Source organism: Scylla paramamosain, chromosome 2 (genome assembly GCF_035594125.1).
Source record: "Scylla paramamosain isolate STU-SP2022 chromosome 2, ASM3559412v1, whole genome shotgun sequence".
Classification (NCBI taxonomy): Eukaryota; Metazoa; Arthropoda; class Malacostraca; order Decapoda; family Portunidae; genus Scylla; species Scylla paramamosain.
The window spans coordinates 16,333,169-16,355,000 of record NC_087152.1 but is presented as its reverse complement, the minus strand read 5'-3'; the positions used below and the strand labels follow the sequence as shown (position 1 = coordinate 16,355,000).

The 21,832-nt window shown below is 41.6% G+C and overlaps 1 protein-coding gene across 2 annotated transcripts in view; it reads left to right on the top strand.

The window, feature by feature from the left end:
- The window catches only part of LOC135111007 (putative neural-cadherin 2), a 240,977-nt gene that overhangs the window by 166,142 nt on the left and 53,003 nt on the right, over positions 1–21,832 (top strand). For both annotated transcript variants that reach the window (XM_064023860.1, XM_064023869.1), the window contains 3 exons: positions 17,584–17,817; positions 18,580–18,755; positions 21,270–21,416. In XM_064023860.1, the coding sequence (XP_063879930.1) occupies positions 17,584–17,817; positions 18,580–18,755; positions 21,270–21,416 (557 nt within the window). The remainder of the gene's footprint in view (positions 1–17,583; positions 17,818–18,579; positions 18,756–21,269; positions 21,417–21,832) is intronic.

Below are 21,832 nucleotides of genomic sequence, written 5' to 3'. Positions count from 1 at the left end.
ACACTCACACAGATAGATAGATAGATAGATATTTTTTAACCACAAAGATGCAACGCTTTAAATAAAAACTTGTTATATAAAATTATATAGTCCAAAAATGAATCCTTAACTCAAAAAGCAATGTAATGGCCTTATTAAATGCTTTAACACTGAAAAATGAAGAAGAAAACTCGAATGTGTACAGCAGTCTCAAGTTATGGACAAAGACAGAGCCAACACAAATATGATGAAGGCATTCCCAAGGCAACAACAACAACAACAACAGCAACAACAAAAAAGAGCTATATAGACGAAACATTAAAACAATTGACTGAGGGACAGGTAAAATAAATAAATAAATAAATAAATAAATAAATAAATAAATAAATAAATAAATAAATGAAACATAAACTAATATTTAACTGAAAGTAAAAGCTAACTCAAAGAGATAACATTAAAAAAATAAAACCACAAACATCGCAACATGTACACACATTTTATATAACACGCTAGCACGCGCACACACACACACACACATACACACACACGCGCGCGCGCGCGCGCAGGATGATGCACGCTGAGACAGTCGTGGGAAATCAGAGTGTAAGATTAGGTGAAGAGAGACATGAGCCGAAAAGTTTTAGAACCGAACTGAGTAAGTCCCATCTGTGCCCTCATGGTTTGCAATAATGATGGTGAGGTGATGGAGTTGAGGAACATGTCCTCTGCTACTGCTGGTGTTGCTACAAGCATTGCCACTGCTTGGTCCTTCTAGTTCTCCTCTTCTTTATCCCCCTCTAATTCTAGTACTTCTGCTGATACTATGAGTATTGCTACTACCTGTTTCTCTTCTTTCTCCTCCTCCTCCTCCTTCTTTCCCTCCTCCTCCTACTCCTTCTCCTTCTCCTCCTCCTCTTCCACTTCCTCCTTCTACTTCTTCTACTACTACTACTACTACTACTACTACTACTACTACTACTACTACTACTACTACTACTACTACTACTACTACTACTACTGCTACTACTACTACTACTACTACTACTTCTCCTTCTGGTACTACTATTACTAACATACACACCTCCACAAACATCAAAAAGCTACATTAAGTGCATTTTCCCTCTTCTTGAAATACCTCCCTCAATCCGCTTCAGGGAGTCTTACTAAAAGTAGCTTCCCCCCAATACTGTTACCTCGTCTAGTGTAAAAACCTCTTTTCTTTCCAGCCAGCGTTTGTACTGAGCCGCAACCCTGAAACTTTCCCTTTCCCTGACTGCTGGTTGTCACTTCCGCGCCCTAACTAATATTTTTCAGTCACATCTCGTCTTTAACCCCATCAAACGCATTTACCTTTATGCTGTTGAAGAAAGATTTCAAGGCTAGAAAATCTGTTATTGTTCTTCCTTTTTCTACAACTCCTGTTAGAGGTTGAAAAGTCAGTCGTTGATATTTTTTTTATGATCACGTCTTGACTGTAATCCCATCAAATGTATTTACCATTCTGCTAATAAAAAAAAAAAAGTTTTTTTTTATAGAATCAGTGGTTATTCTTCCTCTTTCGACTGGTCATGTTAGAGGTCGAAGAATCAGTTGCTGATATTTTTCACGTTCACGTCTCGTCTCTTATCCCATTAATCGCAATTATCGTTGTGTTACCGAAGAAAGATTTCAGAGAATCCGTTATTGTTCTTTCGGCTGCTCCTGTTAGAAGCCGAAGAATCAGTTGTTAATATTTCGAAACGCAAGGCAAAGATATACAGCTTGAAGTGTGACTGAATCCACCCGTGGAAGACCCGCCAGTCAGGCAGACAAGCAGCAGTTTTGTCAATATCCTGTCTGCTGTCTGCAACATAACACTGGCATGGCGCCGCTGATAGAAAAGCGATGCCAGAGAAATTTCGGAGTTAAATTTATGTTACAAAAGCACCGGTGTTGTCTATCTGCTTGTTTGTTTGTTCGGGCGTATTTGTTCGTCCTGAGCGTGATGGGAAAGCCGACCATCACTCAGGTTCACCTCATCTCTTCTTCATCACGACCCATCGCCAGCCATCACCGCCATCACCACCACCATCCCTATCACCCTCCAGGGCATCAGCATACACACACACACACACACACACACACACACACACACACACACACACACACACACACACACACACACACACACACACACACACACACAGACACACACACACACACACACACACACACACACACACACACACACACACACACACACACAGCATCCATTATCACCTATCACTGCCATCGCCAGTCATTATCTCCATCACCTCCATCACCACCTACCCTCCTCTTTCACCCTCCATTAACACACACACACACACACACACACACACACACATTTCACTACTTGGGTCACAAAAATATACAACAAAAAAGAGAAGAGTACAGCATCCTAAGAGAAAAGTAAAATAAACACTTTGTGAATTTTTCTCATCCCCCCAGCTGCTAACTCTGTACAGGGGCCTTATCCGTACATGTATGGAGTATGCTTCACATGTCGGGTTGGGTGGGGTTCCACTCATTCCGCTCTTCTAGACAGGGTGGAATCAAAAGCTTTTTCGTCTCATCAACTCCTCTCCTCTAACTGACTGTCTTCAGCCTCTCTCTTATCGCCGCAATGTTGCATCTCTGTCTTCTACCGCTATTTTCATGCTAACTGCTCTTCTGATCTTGCTAACTGCATGCCTCCTCTCCTCCCGCGGCTTCGCTGCACAAGATTTTCTTTTTTCTCTCATCCCTATTCTGTCCACCTCTCTAATGCAAGAGTTAACCTGTATTCTCAATCATTCATCCCTTTCTCTGTTAAACTCTGGAACTCCCTGTCTACTTCTATATTTCCACCTTCCTATGACTTGAATTCCTTCAAGAGGGAGGTTTCAAGGCACTTATCCTTCAGTTTTTGACTACCGCTTTGGGCCTTTTTCTGGGATTGGCATCTCAGTGGTATTTTTTTTATTGGATTTTTGTTGTCCTTGGCCAGTGTTCCTCCTACATAAAAAGAAAGAGAACAAGGTACATACGATGTTCTTTTTTGGCACGGATCTTCATGTTTCCTTTGTTTTTTGTTTTTTTTGGAAGAAGGATTTTAGTCAAGGATGAAAAGAAAAGATAACTGAAAAAAAAAAATGAAGTTAACTGAAGAAACCTATCCTTCAAGAGAGGAGTCCTAAGATTGAACTGTAGACTTCAAACCTCCCTTTAGAAAGTTTAAGTCATAGTCAAGAAGAAATACAAAGGCAGGTAGGGATTTCCAGAATTTAAGAGCAAAAGGAAATAAGGACTAAGAACACTGGGTAACAGAGTAGGTAGAGAGTATAGGAGTGAGAGAAAAACAGAAATATCTTTTGTAACTAGGTAGAATGAAGAGTAGACATGCAGTTAGCGGGATCAGATGAGCACTTAGCTTGCTAAATAACGATAGAAAAAAATATATTGAAACATCACGTCCTTGATTGGGGCGTAATGCAGCGCTGAAATATGATTACGTAGGTAACATGTTCGCAAGTATCACGTCCCGAGGGTTAATTGCCGCAGAGACGCGAGATAAGCTAATGAATGTTTTACCATTATTCTGACTGATGCAGGACACAGTTCATGGACGCGTAATCCGGATTTCAATCATTCATATTCACGGTTTTCACAGTCCAAATGAAACAATAATGATGATCTGACGTAACTATTAAACCTGCACGAAAGGGAGTGGCCAATGATGCGCCACCAGCGCGTCACACCACGGGGAACAACGTAACGTAATTAGCAATGTGACTAAATATTTCATTGATTGGTGGCATAGAGTATGTACGTATACTGAATGTAAACCACCTCCGGAAGATTAGCATTCCTTGTCTCCGATCCGTGTGTGTGTGTGTGTGTGTGTGTGTGTGTGTGTATATATGTCTGTGTGAAGCAGGCGGCAATAATGGCGAGACATCTTGTCAGTGCTACCAAACAAGCATGTGCAGGTACAGTTCATAACTGAGCTCCAGAAATATACGTGAGACACTTTTCTTATGAATCAGCTAAGTGTAAAGTAGATAAATAGACAAATAAATAAAGCTTGCATATATGCCGTTCCTAAATAGAAAAAAAAAAAAAAAAACGTAAATAAGAGAACCAAAAACAAATAAATAAATAAATAAATAAATAAATAAATATAAATAAATAAATAAATCAGACACCAGGGAACTGCCGTATGAGACATCAGTGTGTCACTTTCATAGAATTGTCTTTTTATACCTATGCAAAAAAAAAAAAAAAACTAATTCATTAAAAACTGATGAATGAATAATACTTCCATTATTTTTTTTTCTCTGTATATATAAACACAATACACTCGTTTATTCCAACATAGGGTACATATATATAGAGGACATTCGAAAATCAATACTGAGCTGAGTGAGGTAGACTGAACTGTTATTGGCTTACGAGCTATCCCGGGAAAGTCACGGCTATTTTCAGGGACTATAAGTTTACCTTGGTGTTTCTTGTCTTCCAATACTCGTGCAAGCCAAACAGAGGCCGTGTTGTTGTTGCAGTGCTTGCCTTTATGTTCCTCCGCCTCTCCACGATCGCTGAAATAAATACACTGGATATTTCTTACTCCGATCAGAACTTCCCTCATCAAGCGTTCTCTCTCTCTCTCTCTCTCTCTCTCTCTCTCTCTCTCTCTCTCTCTCTCTCTCTCTCACTCTGTCCTCTTACCAGCACCTGTTACATACATGCATAAGGGTATTAGTGCTACTGTAATGATCTTTTCTGAACGAAACCGGGAAAGCTAAAAACTGTGTTGATGCAAAAGAAACACACACACACACACATACACACACACACACACACACACACACACACACACACACACACACACACACACACACACACACACACACACACACACACACACACACGTACACAGAAATTAAATTCTTCTCATTTCGCCGTAATGGAAGAAGGAGTGGAGCTAAAATTGGACGTGTCACCTCCAGTCCGAGGGTCGCCTGGCACTAGAGAGACCATGGGGAGTCACTGGAGCTCACCACTGGCCGCTGTGCATGTTTCGGATGCCACAGTAATATAATTAGTGGCTTTGTTCCTCACCGCCATATCATTTCACCTTGATGTGGACTGAAAACTTCAAGGAATCAGTGCTGCTTAGTGTGAGTAATTGTTGGCTGTACGCATAAAGGACACAAGGCTTACATTAATGCTGGACTTGTTTCTTTCTTCACTGTCTATCCCATCCTAAGACTCTCTCTCTCTCTCTCTCTCTCTCTCTCTCTCTCTCTCTCTCTCTCTCTCTCTCTCTCTCTCTCTCTCTCTCTCTCTCTTTCCTCTTTTTATCTCTTAAAGTATAACACAAATTCGTTATTAATATTTGCTTCTTCCTTTGCTTCTTTTTATCGTATCCCACGATTTCCTCTCTCTCTCTCTCTCTCTCTCTCTCTCTCTCTCTCTCTCTCTCTCTCTCTCTCTCTCTCTCTCTCTCTCTCTCTCTCTCTCTCTCTCTCTCCTGTTGCTCTCTCAAGTTTATAGATTCGTTATTTTCGTTTTATTTTTTTTTTTTATTTTTTATTTTTTTTTATGTAGGAAGGATACTGGCCAAGGGCAACAAAAATCTAATAAAAAAAATGCCCACTGAAATGCCAGTCCCTAAAAGGGTCAAAGCAGTGGTCAAAAATTGGTGGATAAGTGTCTTGAAACCTCCCTCTTGAAGGAATTCAAGTCATAGGAAGGTGGAAATACAGAAGCAGGCAAGGAGTTCCAGAGTTTACCAGAGAAAGGGATGAATGATTGAGAATACTGGTTAACTCTTGCGTTAGAGAGGTGGACAGAATAGGAGTGAGAGAAAGAAGAAAGTCTTGTGCAGCGAGGCCGCGGAAGGAGGGGAGGCATGCAGTTAGCAAGATCAGAAGAGCAGTTAGCATGAAAATAGCGGTAGAAGACAGCAAGAGATGCAACATTGCGGCGGTGAGAGAGAGGCTGAAGACAGTCAGTTAGAGGAGAGGAGTTGATGAGACGAAAAGCTTTTGATTCCACCCTGTCTAGAACAGCAGTATGAGTGGAACCCCCCCCAGACATGTGAAGCATACTCCATACATGGACGGATAAGGCCCTTGTACAGAGTTAGCAGCTGGGGGGGTGAGAAAAACTGGCGGAGACGTCTCAGAACACCTAACTTCATAGAAGCCGTTTTAGCTAGAGATGAGATGTGAAGTTTCCACTTCAGATTATAAGTAAAGGACAGACCGAGGATGTTCAGTGTAGAAGAGGGGGACAGTTGAGTGTCATTGAAGAAGAGGGGATAGTTGTCTGGAAGATTGTGTCGAGTTGATAGATGGAGGAATTGAGTTTTTGAGGCATTGAACAATACCAAGTTTGCTCTGCCCCAATCAGAAATTTTAGAAAGATCAGAAGTCAGGCGTTCTGTGGCTTCCCTGCGTGATATGTTTACCTCCTGAAGGGTTGGACGTCTATGAAAAGACGTGGAAAAGTGCAGGGTGGTATCATCAGCATAGGAGTGGATAGGACAAGAAGTTTGGTTTAGAAGATCATTAATGAATAATAAGAAGAGAGTGGGTGACAGGACAGAACCCTGAGGAACACCACTGTTAATAGATTTAGGAGAAGAACAGTGACCGTCTACCACAGCAGCAATAGAACGGTCAGAAAGGAAACTTGAGATGAAGTTACAGAGAGAAGGATAGAAACCGTAGGAGGGTAGTTTGGAAATCAAAGCTTTGTGCCAGACTCTATCAAAGGCTTTTGATATGTCCAAGGCAACAGCAAAAGTTTCACCAAAGTCTCTAAAAGAGGATGACCAAGACTCAGTAAGGAAAGCCAGAAGATCACCAGTAGAGCGTCCTTGACGGAACCCATACTGGCGATCAGATAGAAGGTTGTGAAGTGATAGATGTTTAAGAATCTTCCTGTTGAGGATAGATTCAAAAACTTTAGATAAGCAGGAAATTAAAGCAATAGGACGGTAGTTTGAGGGATTAGAGCGGTCACCCTTTTTAGGAACAGGTTGAATGTAGGCAAACTTCCAGCAAGAAGGAAAGGTAGATGTTGACAGACAGAGCTGAAAGAGTTTGACTAGGCAAGGTGCAAGCACGGAGGCACAGTTTCGGAGAACAATAGGAGGGACCCCATCAGGTCCATAAGCCTTCTGAGGGTTTAGGCCAGCGAGGGCATGGAAAACATCATTACGAAGAATTTTAATACGAGGCATGAAGTAGTCAGAGGGTGGAGGAGAGGGAAGAACAAGCCCAGAATCGTCCAAGGTAGAGTTTTTAGCAAAGGTTTGAGCAAAGAGTTCAGCTTTAGAAATAGATGTGATAGCAGTGGTGCCATCTGGTTGAAGTAGAGGAGGGAAAGAAGAAGAAGCAAAGTTATTGGAGATATTTTTGGCTAGATGCCAGAAATCACGAGGGGAGTTAGATCTTGAAAGGTTTTGACATTTTCTGTTAATGAAGGAGTTTTTGGCTAGTTGGAGAACAGACTTGGCATGGTTCCGGGCAGAAATATAAAGTGCATGAGATTCTGGTGAAGGAAGGCTTAAGTACCTTTTGTGGGCCACCTCTCTATCATGTATAGCACGAGAACAAGCTGTGTTAAACCAAGGTTTAGAAGGTTTAGGACGAGAAAAAGAGTGAGGAATGTACGCCTCCATGCCAGACACTATCACCTCTGTTATGCGCTCAGCACACAAAGACGGGTCTCTGACACGGAAGCAGTAGTCATTCCAAGGAAAATCAGCAAAATACCGCCTCAGGTCCCCCCAACTAGCAGAGGCAAAACGCCAGAGGCACCTTCGCTTAGGGGGATCCTGAGGAGGGATTGGAGTGATAGGACAAGATAAAGATATGAGATTGTGATCGGAGGAGCCCAACGGAGAAGAAAGGGTAACAGCATAAGCAGAAGGATTAGAGGTCAGGAAAAGGTCAAGAATGTTGGGCGTATCTCCAAGACGGTCAGGAATACGAGTAGGGTGTTGCACCAATTGCTCTAGGTCATGGAGGATAGCAAAGTTGTAGGCTAGTTCACCAGGATGGTCAGTGAAGGGAGAGGAAAGCCAAAGCTGGTGGTGAACATTGAAGTCTCCAAGAATGGAGATCTCTGCAAAAGGGAAGAGGGTCAGAATGTGCTCCACTTTGGAAGTTAAGTAGTCAAAGAATTTCTTATAGTCAGAGGAGTTAGGAGAGAGGTATACAGCACAGATAAATTTAGTATGAGAATGACTCTGTAGTCGAAGCCAGATGGTGGAAAACTCGGAAGATTCAAGAGCGTGGGCACGAGAGCAGGTTAAGTCATTGCGCACATAAACGCAGCATCCAGCTTTGGATCGAAAATGAGGATAGAGAAAGTAGGAGGGAACAGAAAAGGGTCAGTTGCCTCAGACACCTGAGTTTCAGTGAGGAAAAGAAGATGAGGTTTAGAAGAGGAGAGGTGGTGTTCTACAGATTGAAAATTAGATCTTAGACCGCGAATGTTGCAGAAGTTAATGAAGAAAAAGTTGAGGGGGGTGTCAAGACACTTACGGTCGTCGACGGAAAGGCAGTCCGACCTGGGGACATTTATGGTCCCCTCCCCAGATGGGGACTCCGAGGCTGGTGTAGGAGTCGCCATGATTTTAAAATTTTTTTGAGTGAAGGGTGTGTGTGTTATTAGGTGCTTGTAGTTTTGTGTGGAGGAAGAGAGTTGTCTTTAGAGGGCAGGCTGTGACTACCCCCTTGTGTTGTGAGACACAAAGGGAAACGTTCAGTGAGGTCACAGCTGGGTTTAATGATAAGTTCACAGCACCCCCTGAACAGTGCTTTAGACCTCACTGGGAGTAATTATCGTTTCGGCAGGTGTCTACTGCCTCCTCCTGCCATTACATATAAAACTTAACTCAAAAGCTGGACCGAATCAATGCTGCTTAGTGTGACCGGCTGTTAGCAGCACACACAAAGGGGTGCGAGATTTTCGTTAATGCTACACTTGTTTCTTCCTTTACTGTCTGTCTACCGCATCCCTCTGTTTCACTCTTTCTCAAGTCTATTTAATTTCATTGCTTTTTCGTGTCATTGTGTATAAAACTCAAACACCTTATTATTTAACCATCAAAGAACAGCAAGACAAAGGGACAAACTAATACATAACAGAGAAGGCCAGACATCTAATCACTAGCACTCAAGCTGACACATCCCCACGTAACAGACGCGCAGTACTCCTCACCACCTCACAAGTCTCACACGCCACCTAATCACTAATTCGCAGTTTAACACATCCTTAAGTAACAAACGCCAAGCACGTATACGTCACCATCTCACGAGCGTCACTCCACCAGGGTCTCCCCACAGCTACCAACGGCACACAAATTTGACTCGCAGAAAGATGGATTGGAGGTTGCTCACGTTGGACTGATTAAGGTGCCAAGAACCAAGAAGGTTAATGGAGTCAAGAGTGCCATGCAGAGCGAGCGACCGGTGGAGGACCAGGGCGCTTAGGGCAGGAAATTGGCGCTAAATTTAAGAGGAAGAGAAAACTGAGGCACGAGACGGTAAAGGTGAGATATCCAAAGGTACACAATGCCGGCCAGTGTGTGCCAAAGCTTTTCGACGCTTACCAGGAGTGACTGAATACTTTTTAATATATATATATATATATATATATATATATATATATATATATATATATATATATATATATATATATATATATATATATATATATATATATATATATATATATATATATATATATATATATATACGAGAGAAACGAATTCTGTGTGTGTGTGTGTGTGTGTGTGTGTGTGTGTGTGTGTGTGTGTGTGTGTGTGTGTGTGTGTGTGTGTGTGTGTGTGTGTGTGTGTGTGTGAAAGAGAGAGAAAGTCCTATACCTACTGACATCAGCAATTTATTAGCAGACTGGTACTGGTGAGCATAGTAATCTCATAATACGGAGACGACCCTATTTCCTCTTCCTGCTGTCTTAAGTGTGTTGTCTGCCTTAAGTGTGCTAAGCCATCCACTCCGCGAGGAGGCAACGGGTCACTGGTGTGGGTTATGGCCCCACGCGGTCTCTAAATCAAGCTACTTTCTGTGCTCCAGTCACGGAACAACAGCTTGGGAAATGCTAAAAGACGTAACAAATTGGCACATCCATTCCGGGGAGTAGCTGTTTGTTGCACTGTTAAGTACTCGTAATTAAATGCATAAAATTCTGTCAATAATTAAAGTTATAATTTCTCAAGTCCAAAGAAGTAAACGAATTCCCTATTATGAACATGATTATGCAGGGATGAAGTCAATATGAATATGAAAGTGAGTGTGGAAAGGAATGTGAAGATGATATGTGAAACATTAGGAACAGGACGTGCGTTGAGCATAAACAAGACGCTAAGATGTTTGTTTTGACATTGTCATCACTGTTACTTCTGTTATAATGTCGCAAACACCAATAAGAAACAAATCGAAGAATAGCCACCAACACCGTCCAACAAAACTTCTATCCTTTAGCTTTGCAGTACACGATTCACTGTCCTCTGTGCCCGCTATTACCACTACTGCACAAGCAGAGATAACGCACATAAAAGCAAGGACAGAGACACACGCAGCCACACACAACCTTGCTAAGCCGACACTCACCGATGGAAAAACAACGAAACAAAATATTGGGACAGGAGCGGAAAGGAAAACGTGAATAAACTGCGTAAACTTTACAGACCTGCCAAGTTGAGGTCGCCCCCCGTCCTGGCTACCGACTTGTTAAAGGAAAATGTGTTCAACTTTAATGTGGAGCAGTAGTTACGGGCCTCGCGAAGCTCCGGCCCCTCGCCAGCTCGTGCCATCACTCATTACATAGGCATGGAGTGAAGATTGGGCTGGGATGCGAGTGTGGCGTTTAAAGGCGGAATGGTAATGCCCTAACTAGTCCTGCAATAATAATAATAATAATAATAATAATATTAATAATAATAGTGATAAGGATAATATTGATAATAATAATAATAATAGTAATAATAATGATAATAATAGTAATAACCATGATAATAATAATGATAAGGTGATGATGATGATGATGATGATGATGATGATGATGATGATAATAATAATAATAATAATAATAATAATAATAATAATAATAATAATAATAATAATGATAATAATAATAATAATAATAATAATAATAATAATAAGAAGAAGAAGAAGAAGAAGAAGAAGAAGAAGAAGAAGAGGAAAAAGACGAAAGAAAAGAAGAAGAATAGAGAAAAAAAGAAAATATCAATAATAACAAAGATAATAATAATAATAATAATAATAATAAGAAGAAGAAGAAGAAGAAGAAAATGATGAAGAAGAAGAAGAAGAAGAAGAAGAAGAAGACCTACACACTGTTACAACTATTAGAAAATTTTGTCACTTCCTAGATGGATTTTTCTTTCATCCACCCTGTCAAAAATCTCTTTTATTACATAATTCCTTTGGAAGCACTTGTCTCTATAAAAAATAAAAAATAAATAAATAAAATAAAAAAAATAAACAATTAAAAAACGGCGTTGCCATCAGGATTAAATTCCGCGAAGGAAAGAGAAAAAACTATTGGTGGAAAAATCACGCCCAAATAATATTGTATTAAAAACGATAAACTATGCTTCAGTCATAATACCTTTTTTCCTCTCTCTCTCTCTCTCTCTCTCTCTCTCTCTCTCTCTCTCTCTCTCTCTCTCTCTCTCTCTCTCTCTCTCTCTCTCTCTCTCTCTCTTTCATATTCATATATCTCTCCCTTGTCCCCCTTTTTTTTTTTTCTTCTTCTGTACCTGCATGCTTCTCCTTCTCCTCCTCCTCCTCTTCCATCTTCCTCCTCCTCTCCTCTTCCTCCTCCTCCTCCTCCTCCTCCTTCAACGCCTTGAGTCAAAGTGTTGCAGCACAAACATTTTTCTTCTTTTGAGGCTCAAGCTTGATATTTGTAACAATAAAGGAAAAGAAGAAAGTCCGCGTCCTGATGAATGGGTCCCTAGAGATGATGAAGCCTTCACGCAGCCCTAAATTGTCGCTCCTTAAGGCCGCAGTAATTAATGGCTTGCGCTAGGAGTGTGCTGTGGCGCCGCGCAGCTCGTATAAATAACGGCGAAATGTTATTAATGATTAGGTGTAAATAATGAAAGTAATAATTAATGATTGGGTAGAAGTGATTTTTCTTTTTAAGGAACTAAAATTTTATAATCTTTCTATCGCTCTAAAGACAAATGGATGGAAAAATGGGAAGTTTCAGTTAACATGCACATGAAAATGCAATTATAAGTAGTATATACACACACACACACGCACACACGTGGAGTACTTAAGGAAATTAAATTTTAAAGTTTTCTATCGTTTCAAAGACAAATGGACGGAAAATTTTAGCTAGTATACACACTGAAATGCAAATATAATACACACACACACACACACACACACACACATGGGGTAAATATATATTATGAGGCGCGCCAGACGTGGGTGCTCCTGCTGCAAACATGACATCCAGCTCAGGGAAATTGGGACGTCTATACATTTTCATTCACTGCAATATTTAGGGGCAACTCAGGCATTAATGGAAGGCCAATGCATCTGAGAACTGGACCCATTAGCGTTACCCTGTACCCGATCTGCATACCAACTAGACTGGCGGCCTTCAGGTGCCTCCGATTCCAGGCTTGATAGTGGAGGGAGCAGAGAAGGAGGAGGAGGAGGAGAAGGAGGAGGCGATGGGAACTGTGAGATACGGAGGGAAGGAAAGGGAAGGGAAGGGAAAGGAAGGCGGGACAAGGGAGAGACATCTTCCCTGCCAAATGCAAGAAATCACTTTATTGGTAATCAAACTGAAGGTGCTTTAAGTGTTCAACGACGTGACTGTCAGACGCCGTTTAAGTGTGAGGATGGCACGACGCAGGGTGCGGGGCAGGGCGGTGTAGATGCACGGGTGACTAATAATGGAGTTAGGTATTGCAAGTGTCCCTCTTGGCTACAACACTCTGCTGCCTAACATGATCGTCGTTTCCGCAATCAGTACAGTAGTTACTCTTTTTCCGGGTATAAATAGAGCTGTGTTCGGCGGTCATATAATCGTCATAACTTGCTCGTCGCTTCTCGGTCAGTGCAGGTAGTTACTCTTTCGCCGGTATAGATAAACTAAAACAGTGTTCGGCCGTCCATATAATCGTCATAACATCTTAGTCGCTTCCTTGGTAAAGCTAGACCAGTGTGCAGGGCGTCAAATAATCGTCATAAGATGTTCATCGCTCCCTCAGTTAGCAGCTACTCTTGCCCGGGTAGAGCAGTGTTCGGCCGTCATATAATCCTCATAATCACTCGGGGATTCAGAGGTCGTTCACTTGATCATCACTGCATGTCAGCAACTACTGTGAGCATCCCCAACCCTTGGACTTTCCTACACTGTGATAGGAATGAGAACAGAATTGAATGCACTAACGAAAGATAATTGGATTCTGATAAACAAATTAAAACACTATTATATATTTGCAGATCTCCACAGTTGTTAAATATTTCTAACTAGAAAGGCAGAAAAACTCATGGACTAATTGAATTTTAGTACTTCCACACATAAACTAAAAAAATAAACATAAATTGAAAAAAGGAAAGCAATTAAATTTTTCTGTAGCACCGAGAGGCAGAATAGTTTTATATTAAGAATACTCCTGCCACTATGATATATGACCTTAAGCAAGGAGGAGCAGGGGAACCGAGGCGGAATCAACTGGAGGAGGAAGGCTGAAGGCTGGAGAGGGGAAGGGGAAGGGAAGGTAAATTGGGGTCAAGTGACGGATGACATTGACACATGCTTCAGATATGCGTGAGATCTCAAGGGATTAGAGTGTACTCAGCAAAGATTAATGTTACAAGAGGCAGCGCTCAAGACGGAGTGGTGACACCTGGAGCGGACACGACCTCCTCACTAGCCGGTGCTACTGCAGACCAACAGATGCCGCTCTGACACCTCAGCGCTTGACTAAGAAATTCGTGCTTGTTGTTGGTTCAGGGAATACGATTATCATATCAGAGAGAGAGAGAGAGAGAGAGAGAGAGAGAGAGAGAGAGAGAGAGAGAGAGAGAGAGAGAGAGAGAGAGAGAGAGAGAGAGAGAAAATCAAAAGAAATCTCCCTTTTGACCAAGAATACATTAAAACAACAGGCATAATCTCTCCAGTGCTGCGACTATCTATCATAAGTGTCAGTCGAACGGTATTACTAATAAAGCGATGCCAATAATTAAATGTAATCAAATAACCAGTGTTCTGATGAGTGTGGCGGCGGCATGATGAAGGGGGGCAGCTGCCAAGTCATGCCGAACTCAGGAATTATTCATTTCGTTATCAACAACACTTTATTTCGCCTATTTATTCATGTTAGTATATTTTCACTAATCTTTTATATACATTTTTCACTTTAACTTTCATCGGTTACAACCATTTATTTCCCCCTGTGATAGGAGGGGCGGCCTGGTGGCACACTCCCGGACTGGGCTGGAAGATATACTAGTAAACTGCCACTGCGTTCCCTGTGCATTGTGAAAACCGACTAAAAGGGAGCACTGTGAGGAACTGCAAACATCTACCCCCTCTGTACCTTCCCTGTCCTTCCGTACTTTTATTCCTACAATGAAACAAAACATAGCATCTTGCCCGAGCCATCTCCCTTTAAAGCATCTCTCGACCTTGTGTTATAGACCGCCAGCTTTCCACAACCCTCACCGCGATTCACGTGGTCCACGGGGAAGCTTCGCGTCGCCTTTACTTGGTCTCCGTTCCGCTCCGCTCTTGTCACCCTTTGATGTGTGAGAGCACCGCTAATTAGGTAACTTTTATTTATTCATTCTTTTTATTTGTTACTCGTAATCTACAGTATTGATCGAGCGTTTTATCAAAGCCTGCTTTTAAAACTCGTGTATAAACTTGTACATAAACATGGCTATAATTAATTCATTACTGTTCATAGCACATGCTCCTGGCTCATAGAGTTATCATGGTTTTCCATTTCTCCATTCACACATTTTGCATCGATAACTGATAATTTGATGTAATTCACGTGCTAACGGAATCAAATGGATGTACGAGGGATTAGGAAGACAGATGGAAATGCATAGGCTGGGATGTTTTTATATATAGGAACTACCAAGTGTAGGCCTGATGGCTTCTTGCAGCTTCCTGTGTTTTCTTATGGTGTTATATATTTTCAAATATTACATGATATATTGTCAGAAAATTTAAGAACCTTACTTATTATGTGACGTCTGTGAAGAAGAAAAAAAAAAAGCTCTCTTCTTATCCTTAGAACCACACTTACAGCGTTACGTTTGAAGAGAGAGGAAAAAATCTTATGCTCAGATTCGAAATATTTAAAACTCTTATCATCACCACCCGATCTCCCTCCCTACCGTGATCTGCGCTCGGGTCTGTCCACGCCACAGCCGCTAAATCGCGAGTCGCCGCAAACAATGTTGGCCGGTGCTGTTTACAGAGGTTATTCAAACAGAATTTCGAATATGGGCCTGTACGGCGGCCTCTCTCCAAACACGTCCAATGACCGGCAATAGCAGACCGCAGAACAAAGACCGATTGCTTTGTCCTGGACTGACTGGTATTGCTGTTTGCTGGTGATTCTGTCGTAATTCCTCTATTTCTAGCGTAAATATTTAAACCCCTCACAAAACAAGAAGTACACTGTTGTTTTGACATTCCTGACTGCGCGCACACACACACACACACACACACACACACACACACACACACACACACACACAAAAAACACACACACACACACACACACACACACACACACACACACACACACACAGACACACTAATATCCCCCTTCCATTAGTTACACGTATGCTACTCGTATATTTCACAAACTACCGTAAAAAAGGAAGCCATGTCTCACAATGGATGTGTTCCTTTTCAAACGATCACTTAATCACACTTAAGTTCTCGCTATACCCATAAATACTTTGGCTATGCTGTAGTTAGGCCGCGCACAAACAGCGTTGCCTGTCCTAAATAATATACACTGCTTCCTGAAGATTATCACATGTAGCCCCGTCCCTGCAATATAGTGACGGCGCACAGGCCTGTTATACAATACAACGTACAAAGTGATGTTATATGCAACAAAGAATGTGAACGTATACACATACCTACACATGGGCATGGTTATACAAGTGTACGCACAAAACACAAACACACACACACACACACACACACACACACACACACACACACACACACACACACACACACACACACACACACACACACACACACACACACACACACACAGAAAGAGAGAGAGAGAGAGAGAGAGAGAGAGAGAGAGAGAGAGAGAGAGAGAGAGAGAGAGAGAGAGAGAGAGAGAGAGAGAGAGAGAGAGAGAGAGAGAGAGTCTCTCTTGCGAAGAGATAAATTTAGTAAAAATACAACAGTGAGCAATTATGAGAAAACTCGAGGGCAAAATAAATTTCGTGATATATGTACATGAAAAGTCAAAATTAGTTTTTGAAAATAATTATTCACGGTGGACGTACTCGCCATAATGGTGGGTAACATTTCACAGTATTCCTCATAAAAGGAAGCGTTTACGAGCACTGGTATCAAAACACGTGCAGTCTGATCATACTGTTTGAATTATTCAGTAATGGCAACGCTTTACTTCGTGAAGACCAATTTCTTTCTCTTTCACACACACACACACACACACACACACACACACACACACACACACACACACACACACACACACACACACACACACACACGTGCTATAAATACACAATAACAGTAACCCCTGCTAGCTTCACTAAAACCATAACCGCTACTATAATTCACAACAGACACAACCAACAACCTTCACAATCACACTCAAAATTACGCAGTTCACAATCAAACACCATTTCCAAGTAATATCAACACTGCCAGCTCAGCATATGTATAAATTATAACAAGAATGGTCTAAATGTCCTATAAAATTACGTGCTTATATTACATATCAGCATCTCAATACAATTATCTTTCACCTTTACTGTCCTACACATATCTCACTTTAGATATTAATGTAGCATATCACAAACAGCACTGTAAGAGTCAAAAGATCTCTTGGTTTTGCTTTGCTTCTGCGTTACTTTGTGTGTTAAAATGTCCATTGGCGCCATGCAAGTGAAGTAAACGCGACGCCATACATCACAGCCCGCGTCGCTATTACATCTACATGACGTACAGTACTGCAACAGGCCGCACGTATTGCTGATAGGCCACGAGTAAGTGAACAGGAAAAGGCAGACAAGCATAGAGGCATTACCATGTAAAATATCGAATAATTACCGTGCTACTCAAGAAAGGTTGACGTATTAGAGAACTCCTGACAGTCACGTGAGAGAAAGTTCAATACGCTTAGAAAACAGGCCTAGAGTGAGAACTGCCGAGGAAGACTCACTATAGAAAATGTATACAAGTCATGTAGCTCTTGTAGTTTCTTTTCCTTATGCAATGTGTTTATTTCAAGTGAGTTTGATAAGTAATTTTTTTTTTCTCGCTCCTCATCAGATCTGTCAGTTGGAGTGATCGCTGCTTGGGACGCTGACGACGCCTCAGAGGGAACCAACGCCAAGGTTATTTACTCCATCGAAAAGAATGTCATTCACGAGCGAACCGGTGAGGCCATATTCCGAGTGAACCCCCAGTCGGGCCTTATCCAGACGGCGCTGTGCTGCCTTGACCGGGAGACAACGCCTGAGTATCACATCCAAGTGGTGGCCACAGACGGTGGTGGCCTCAAGGGTGAGTACAAATAGCGGTCCGTGATTGTGCCTTTATCATCACGATCCTCTTCCAAACACCCCTCTTCATACTAACAAAATAATCCTACACCTTGCTCTCAATAGATTAGATTAGATTAGGTTTCACTAATCACAAAATACAAAGATTTGGGGGTAGTGAATATGAAAATATGGTCCGTATAAAGTTATAGGAACAACATTTAGGATAATGGATGAGTCAATAAAACTAAGTACACTAGCAAAAAATAATAACAAGAAAATAAGAACACACACGGGCACAAACACCATACACTCCTGACGGAACCCATGCTTATCTAGACATCTCAAAAAACAGTCACATTAACAAACACATGTTATGATTAGTAAATATATAGACCATAAATATATATATATTTTTTTAATAACCAAAATAAGGCAGTGAGCTAATATATAAAACAAAACCTTTACAAACATGCACAGAACTAAAATCCCTTCCCTGTGATATGCAAGAATTCACGACACCAAGCACAAGATATGAAATCTTTATAAGCGTCTACAAGAAAGAAAAAAAGAAGTTAGAAGAATAGGTTTTTGGAATTTCTAGCCAGTGTAATGTTTAGAGATAGCTGTAGAACAAGAAAAAAAATGTCTATGAGTGCTTAGTGATTAAGGAAAGATGCGTCAAATAGCAATGAAAGAGTTAAGCTGTTTTAAGTTCACGGTAAGAAACGAAAATCACCACCGCACACTAAACATAAAAAATCTTTCCTGTGCCGCACCGCAGGGACGGGCACGGTGGTGGTGAGGCTGGCGGACGTGAACGACAACTCCCCTCGCCTGGCCCGCCAACTGTGGGAACTGGAGGTGGACGAAACGTGGGGGAAAGGTCCGCCCAACGATACCACCATCCTTGAGGTTTCTGCGGCGGACAGAGACACATCCAACTACTTCTACTACAGGGTGAGTGAGGACGGCGCGGAGGAAGAGAGGCGACGGGGGACTTCAGAAAAGGCTGGGATGTATATATGTATTACCAACTTTGTGTACTGTAATGTAGTAACTGATGGGCTGGTTTTGTGTCCACGTATAGAATAAAAGGAGGGTTGTTTTTAAAAGGAGTAGTGATATGTGAAGAAGAGGATTAAGTCATGAAAGGGAAACGAGAGATAAATGAAAAAGATAAATGTCAAGCGAAATGAGAGTAAAAAAAATAAGATAACGGATGAAGAATATCGTCATTAAGACATGATAAAAGATTAACTACAGATATGGGGAAAATATTAGCGATGAAAGAAGGACGGGGAGAGAAGGAAATTTATGGGAAGAGGAAGGATTAAGAAAGGTAAGTTGTAAAGAAAATATGGGAAGTAAACAACATGAGACAAAAAGAAATAAAAGCAAATATAAACACCACAAGGGACACCCAAGTACTGCCGCTCCTTATTTCTCTTCCTGTGAGCTCCCTGGAGAGGGATTTGGATTACGTAAACCATTCGACTGGTAATACCAGAGAGAGAGAGAGAGAGAGAGAGACTACGGGCAGTTAAGGATTCGAAATATTTATTTATTTATTATTTTATTCTATTCTATTTTTTTTTCTTTTTTTGCTGTCTATGGTGTCTTTCATAATTATAACCCTTAACAATTATTATATTACGTTGGGAAAGTTAAGACAAGGCAGTCCAAGGCTTAACCACTGCTGGATACCACTCGACCACTCTTGTATGTCATCCTTGTGTCGCTTAATTCGTCCAGAAGATCTGCATTCTGAAACACTTTGCTCTCTCACCACGACTATTTTTAAGGGCCACATAAATTATTAGCCTGGTTCTCAAAGAGTGTTTCAAGAGTGTTTCTCTTGTAAATAATGTTGAAATTTTGCTAATCTGTCGCTACAACCATATAAATACCCTTAACTCATATTTCCCTTAATTACCTTCAACTCTTTTGACACTTATTTTCTGCTACTGTCTCTTAACTAATGTTGTGGCCTTAAAAACGACAATATATTTTTTTTTTTCTTTTCTGTGCAGCAATGCAGAAAAAAGTTTATTTTAATACCCTGAATGTTAGCAAAGGACGGCCATAGCAGTAAAAGGGTATTAAAAAAACCGTGATACTTCAACTAGAGCCTTCTGAATGTCATGGAGGTGCGGTCAGAAGTGCTTCAGAATATAGTTCAAACACGTAGATGGGCACATGATGAACGCAATCCCCTCACCCGTTGTTATTCTGCCAGAACATAACCAAATTTATCTGCGCCAAGTGATGGGTTAACTTTTTTTTTCTCTACGATCTATGATAAAGTGTGCAATTTGCTTCCTGACTCTCACACCATCCATTGGTATCCGTCTTTTTAAGGGATAGCACTTCTTTGAGGGTACAAAACATATTCTTGTTAGCCTAGACTGGAGAGAGGGAAAAAGTATAATCGATAAGGAGTTTATTATGGATGCATGAGAGAGAGAGAGAGAGAGAGAGAGAGAGAGAGAGAGAGAGAGAGAGAGAGAGAGAGAGAGAGAGAGAGAGAGAGAGAGAGAGAGAGAGAGAGAGAGAGAGAGAGAGAGAGAGAGAGAGAATTCCGCCTTGTATTCCGTAAGTGTAGAATACATGCTGAAAGATTTAATATATATTTTAGATATGAATAAAACAAATATAAACTGAAAATAACTTTTGAATAATACGCATGAGAATGATTCTCTCCGCGAATCACGAAGTTCGCTCTTGAAATGGCAATTTCTATTAATTTCCTGTTCAGAAACACCCACCCACCCACCCACACACACACACACACACACACACACACTGGAGATTTCTACGTGCATATGCATAAGGTGGAAGAAATGCCTTAGGAGCTGAGCGTCTCGTCTGGCCCTCACCTCAATTAGCATGTGTCAACAAGTCATTCCAAGAGGCTTCCTCCACTCAGCTTTGATCCGCCGGGAGCCTCAACACAGCTAATGCGCCAGCTTCCGTGAGCAGAAGTGTTCCCCTCAAGACAATCGCAATATACAAGTGATATACAGATAAATAAAACAGTAATGTTTTCCTGTTACATGAAAACATAAATACATTTCTTTCAACATTGTATTCTATTGTTGTTTTTCTTACTGCATGTAAAACGCTACACACGGCCAAGCCTTAAATGCACGACACATTGATTCTTCCATCGCTCCTTCGCCACGAACCACTCTCAGACATTTATGTCTGTAAACATTATATACTGGTTAAACACTAAGAAGCATATTCATACAGTTCATTTTCCTTTCCTGTAGGTGCCTGTAAAAATACTGTACACAATTTTTAATCCTGTGGACTGTTTTACATCGCAGTAAAAGAGTTAAAGAAAAAAGAACAAATGATTGCACTAAAAAAGAAACATTAAATTCTTTTGTTAAAAAAATGCAGTGAAAATTATTACAGATGCCTCGGAACCCTATCGCCTCTGACACCTTCCTTCTGCCGCCCCTGCAGGTGGTGGAGGCGAGCGGCTGGGGGTGGGAGCACTTCAGCATGCGGTCAGTGGGCGCTGTGGGGCAACTGTACGCCACCAAGACCCTGGACTATGAGAACGACACTCACAGGAGAGGATTCAAGTTCATGGTGCAAGTGACGGACAGAGTGAGTATTCTGAGAGGCTGAGACTGATAAGTGACGAGTGAGGGCGTGGCGTGGCAGGGCGAGTGCTGAGGATAAGGGTGGAGGAGGAGCGTGGCGACGAAGGGTGAGGGAGACTGAAAAGTGAGTGGAGGATGAGGGTACGGAGTGGACGTGTCCTGATGACGGTGACGAAGAGGAAAGGGCGTGGCTGGGGACAGTGATGGTCGGGAAGAGTCTAACAGGAAGGAAGGAGGCGTGGCTGGCTGAGAGAAAGGAGAGGCCGTGGAGGGAGACGCTGAGGACCTGGGTGATGGACTGCTTCCTTCACTCCCCTTCAGGATATCAGTGCAGAGGAAGGAGGCCACAGGCAGCAGCTAGAGAAATGAACATCATTGTCCAATCTTATCTGCCCAACAGGTTTAAATTTATCATCGTTC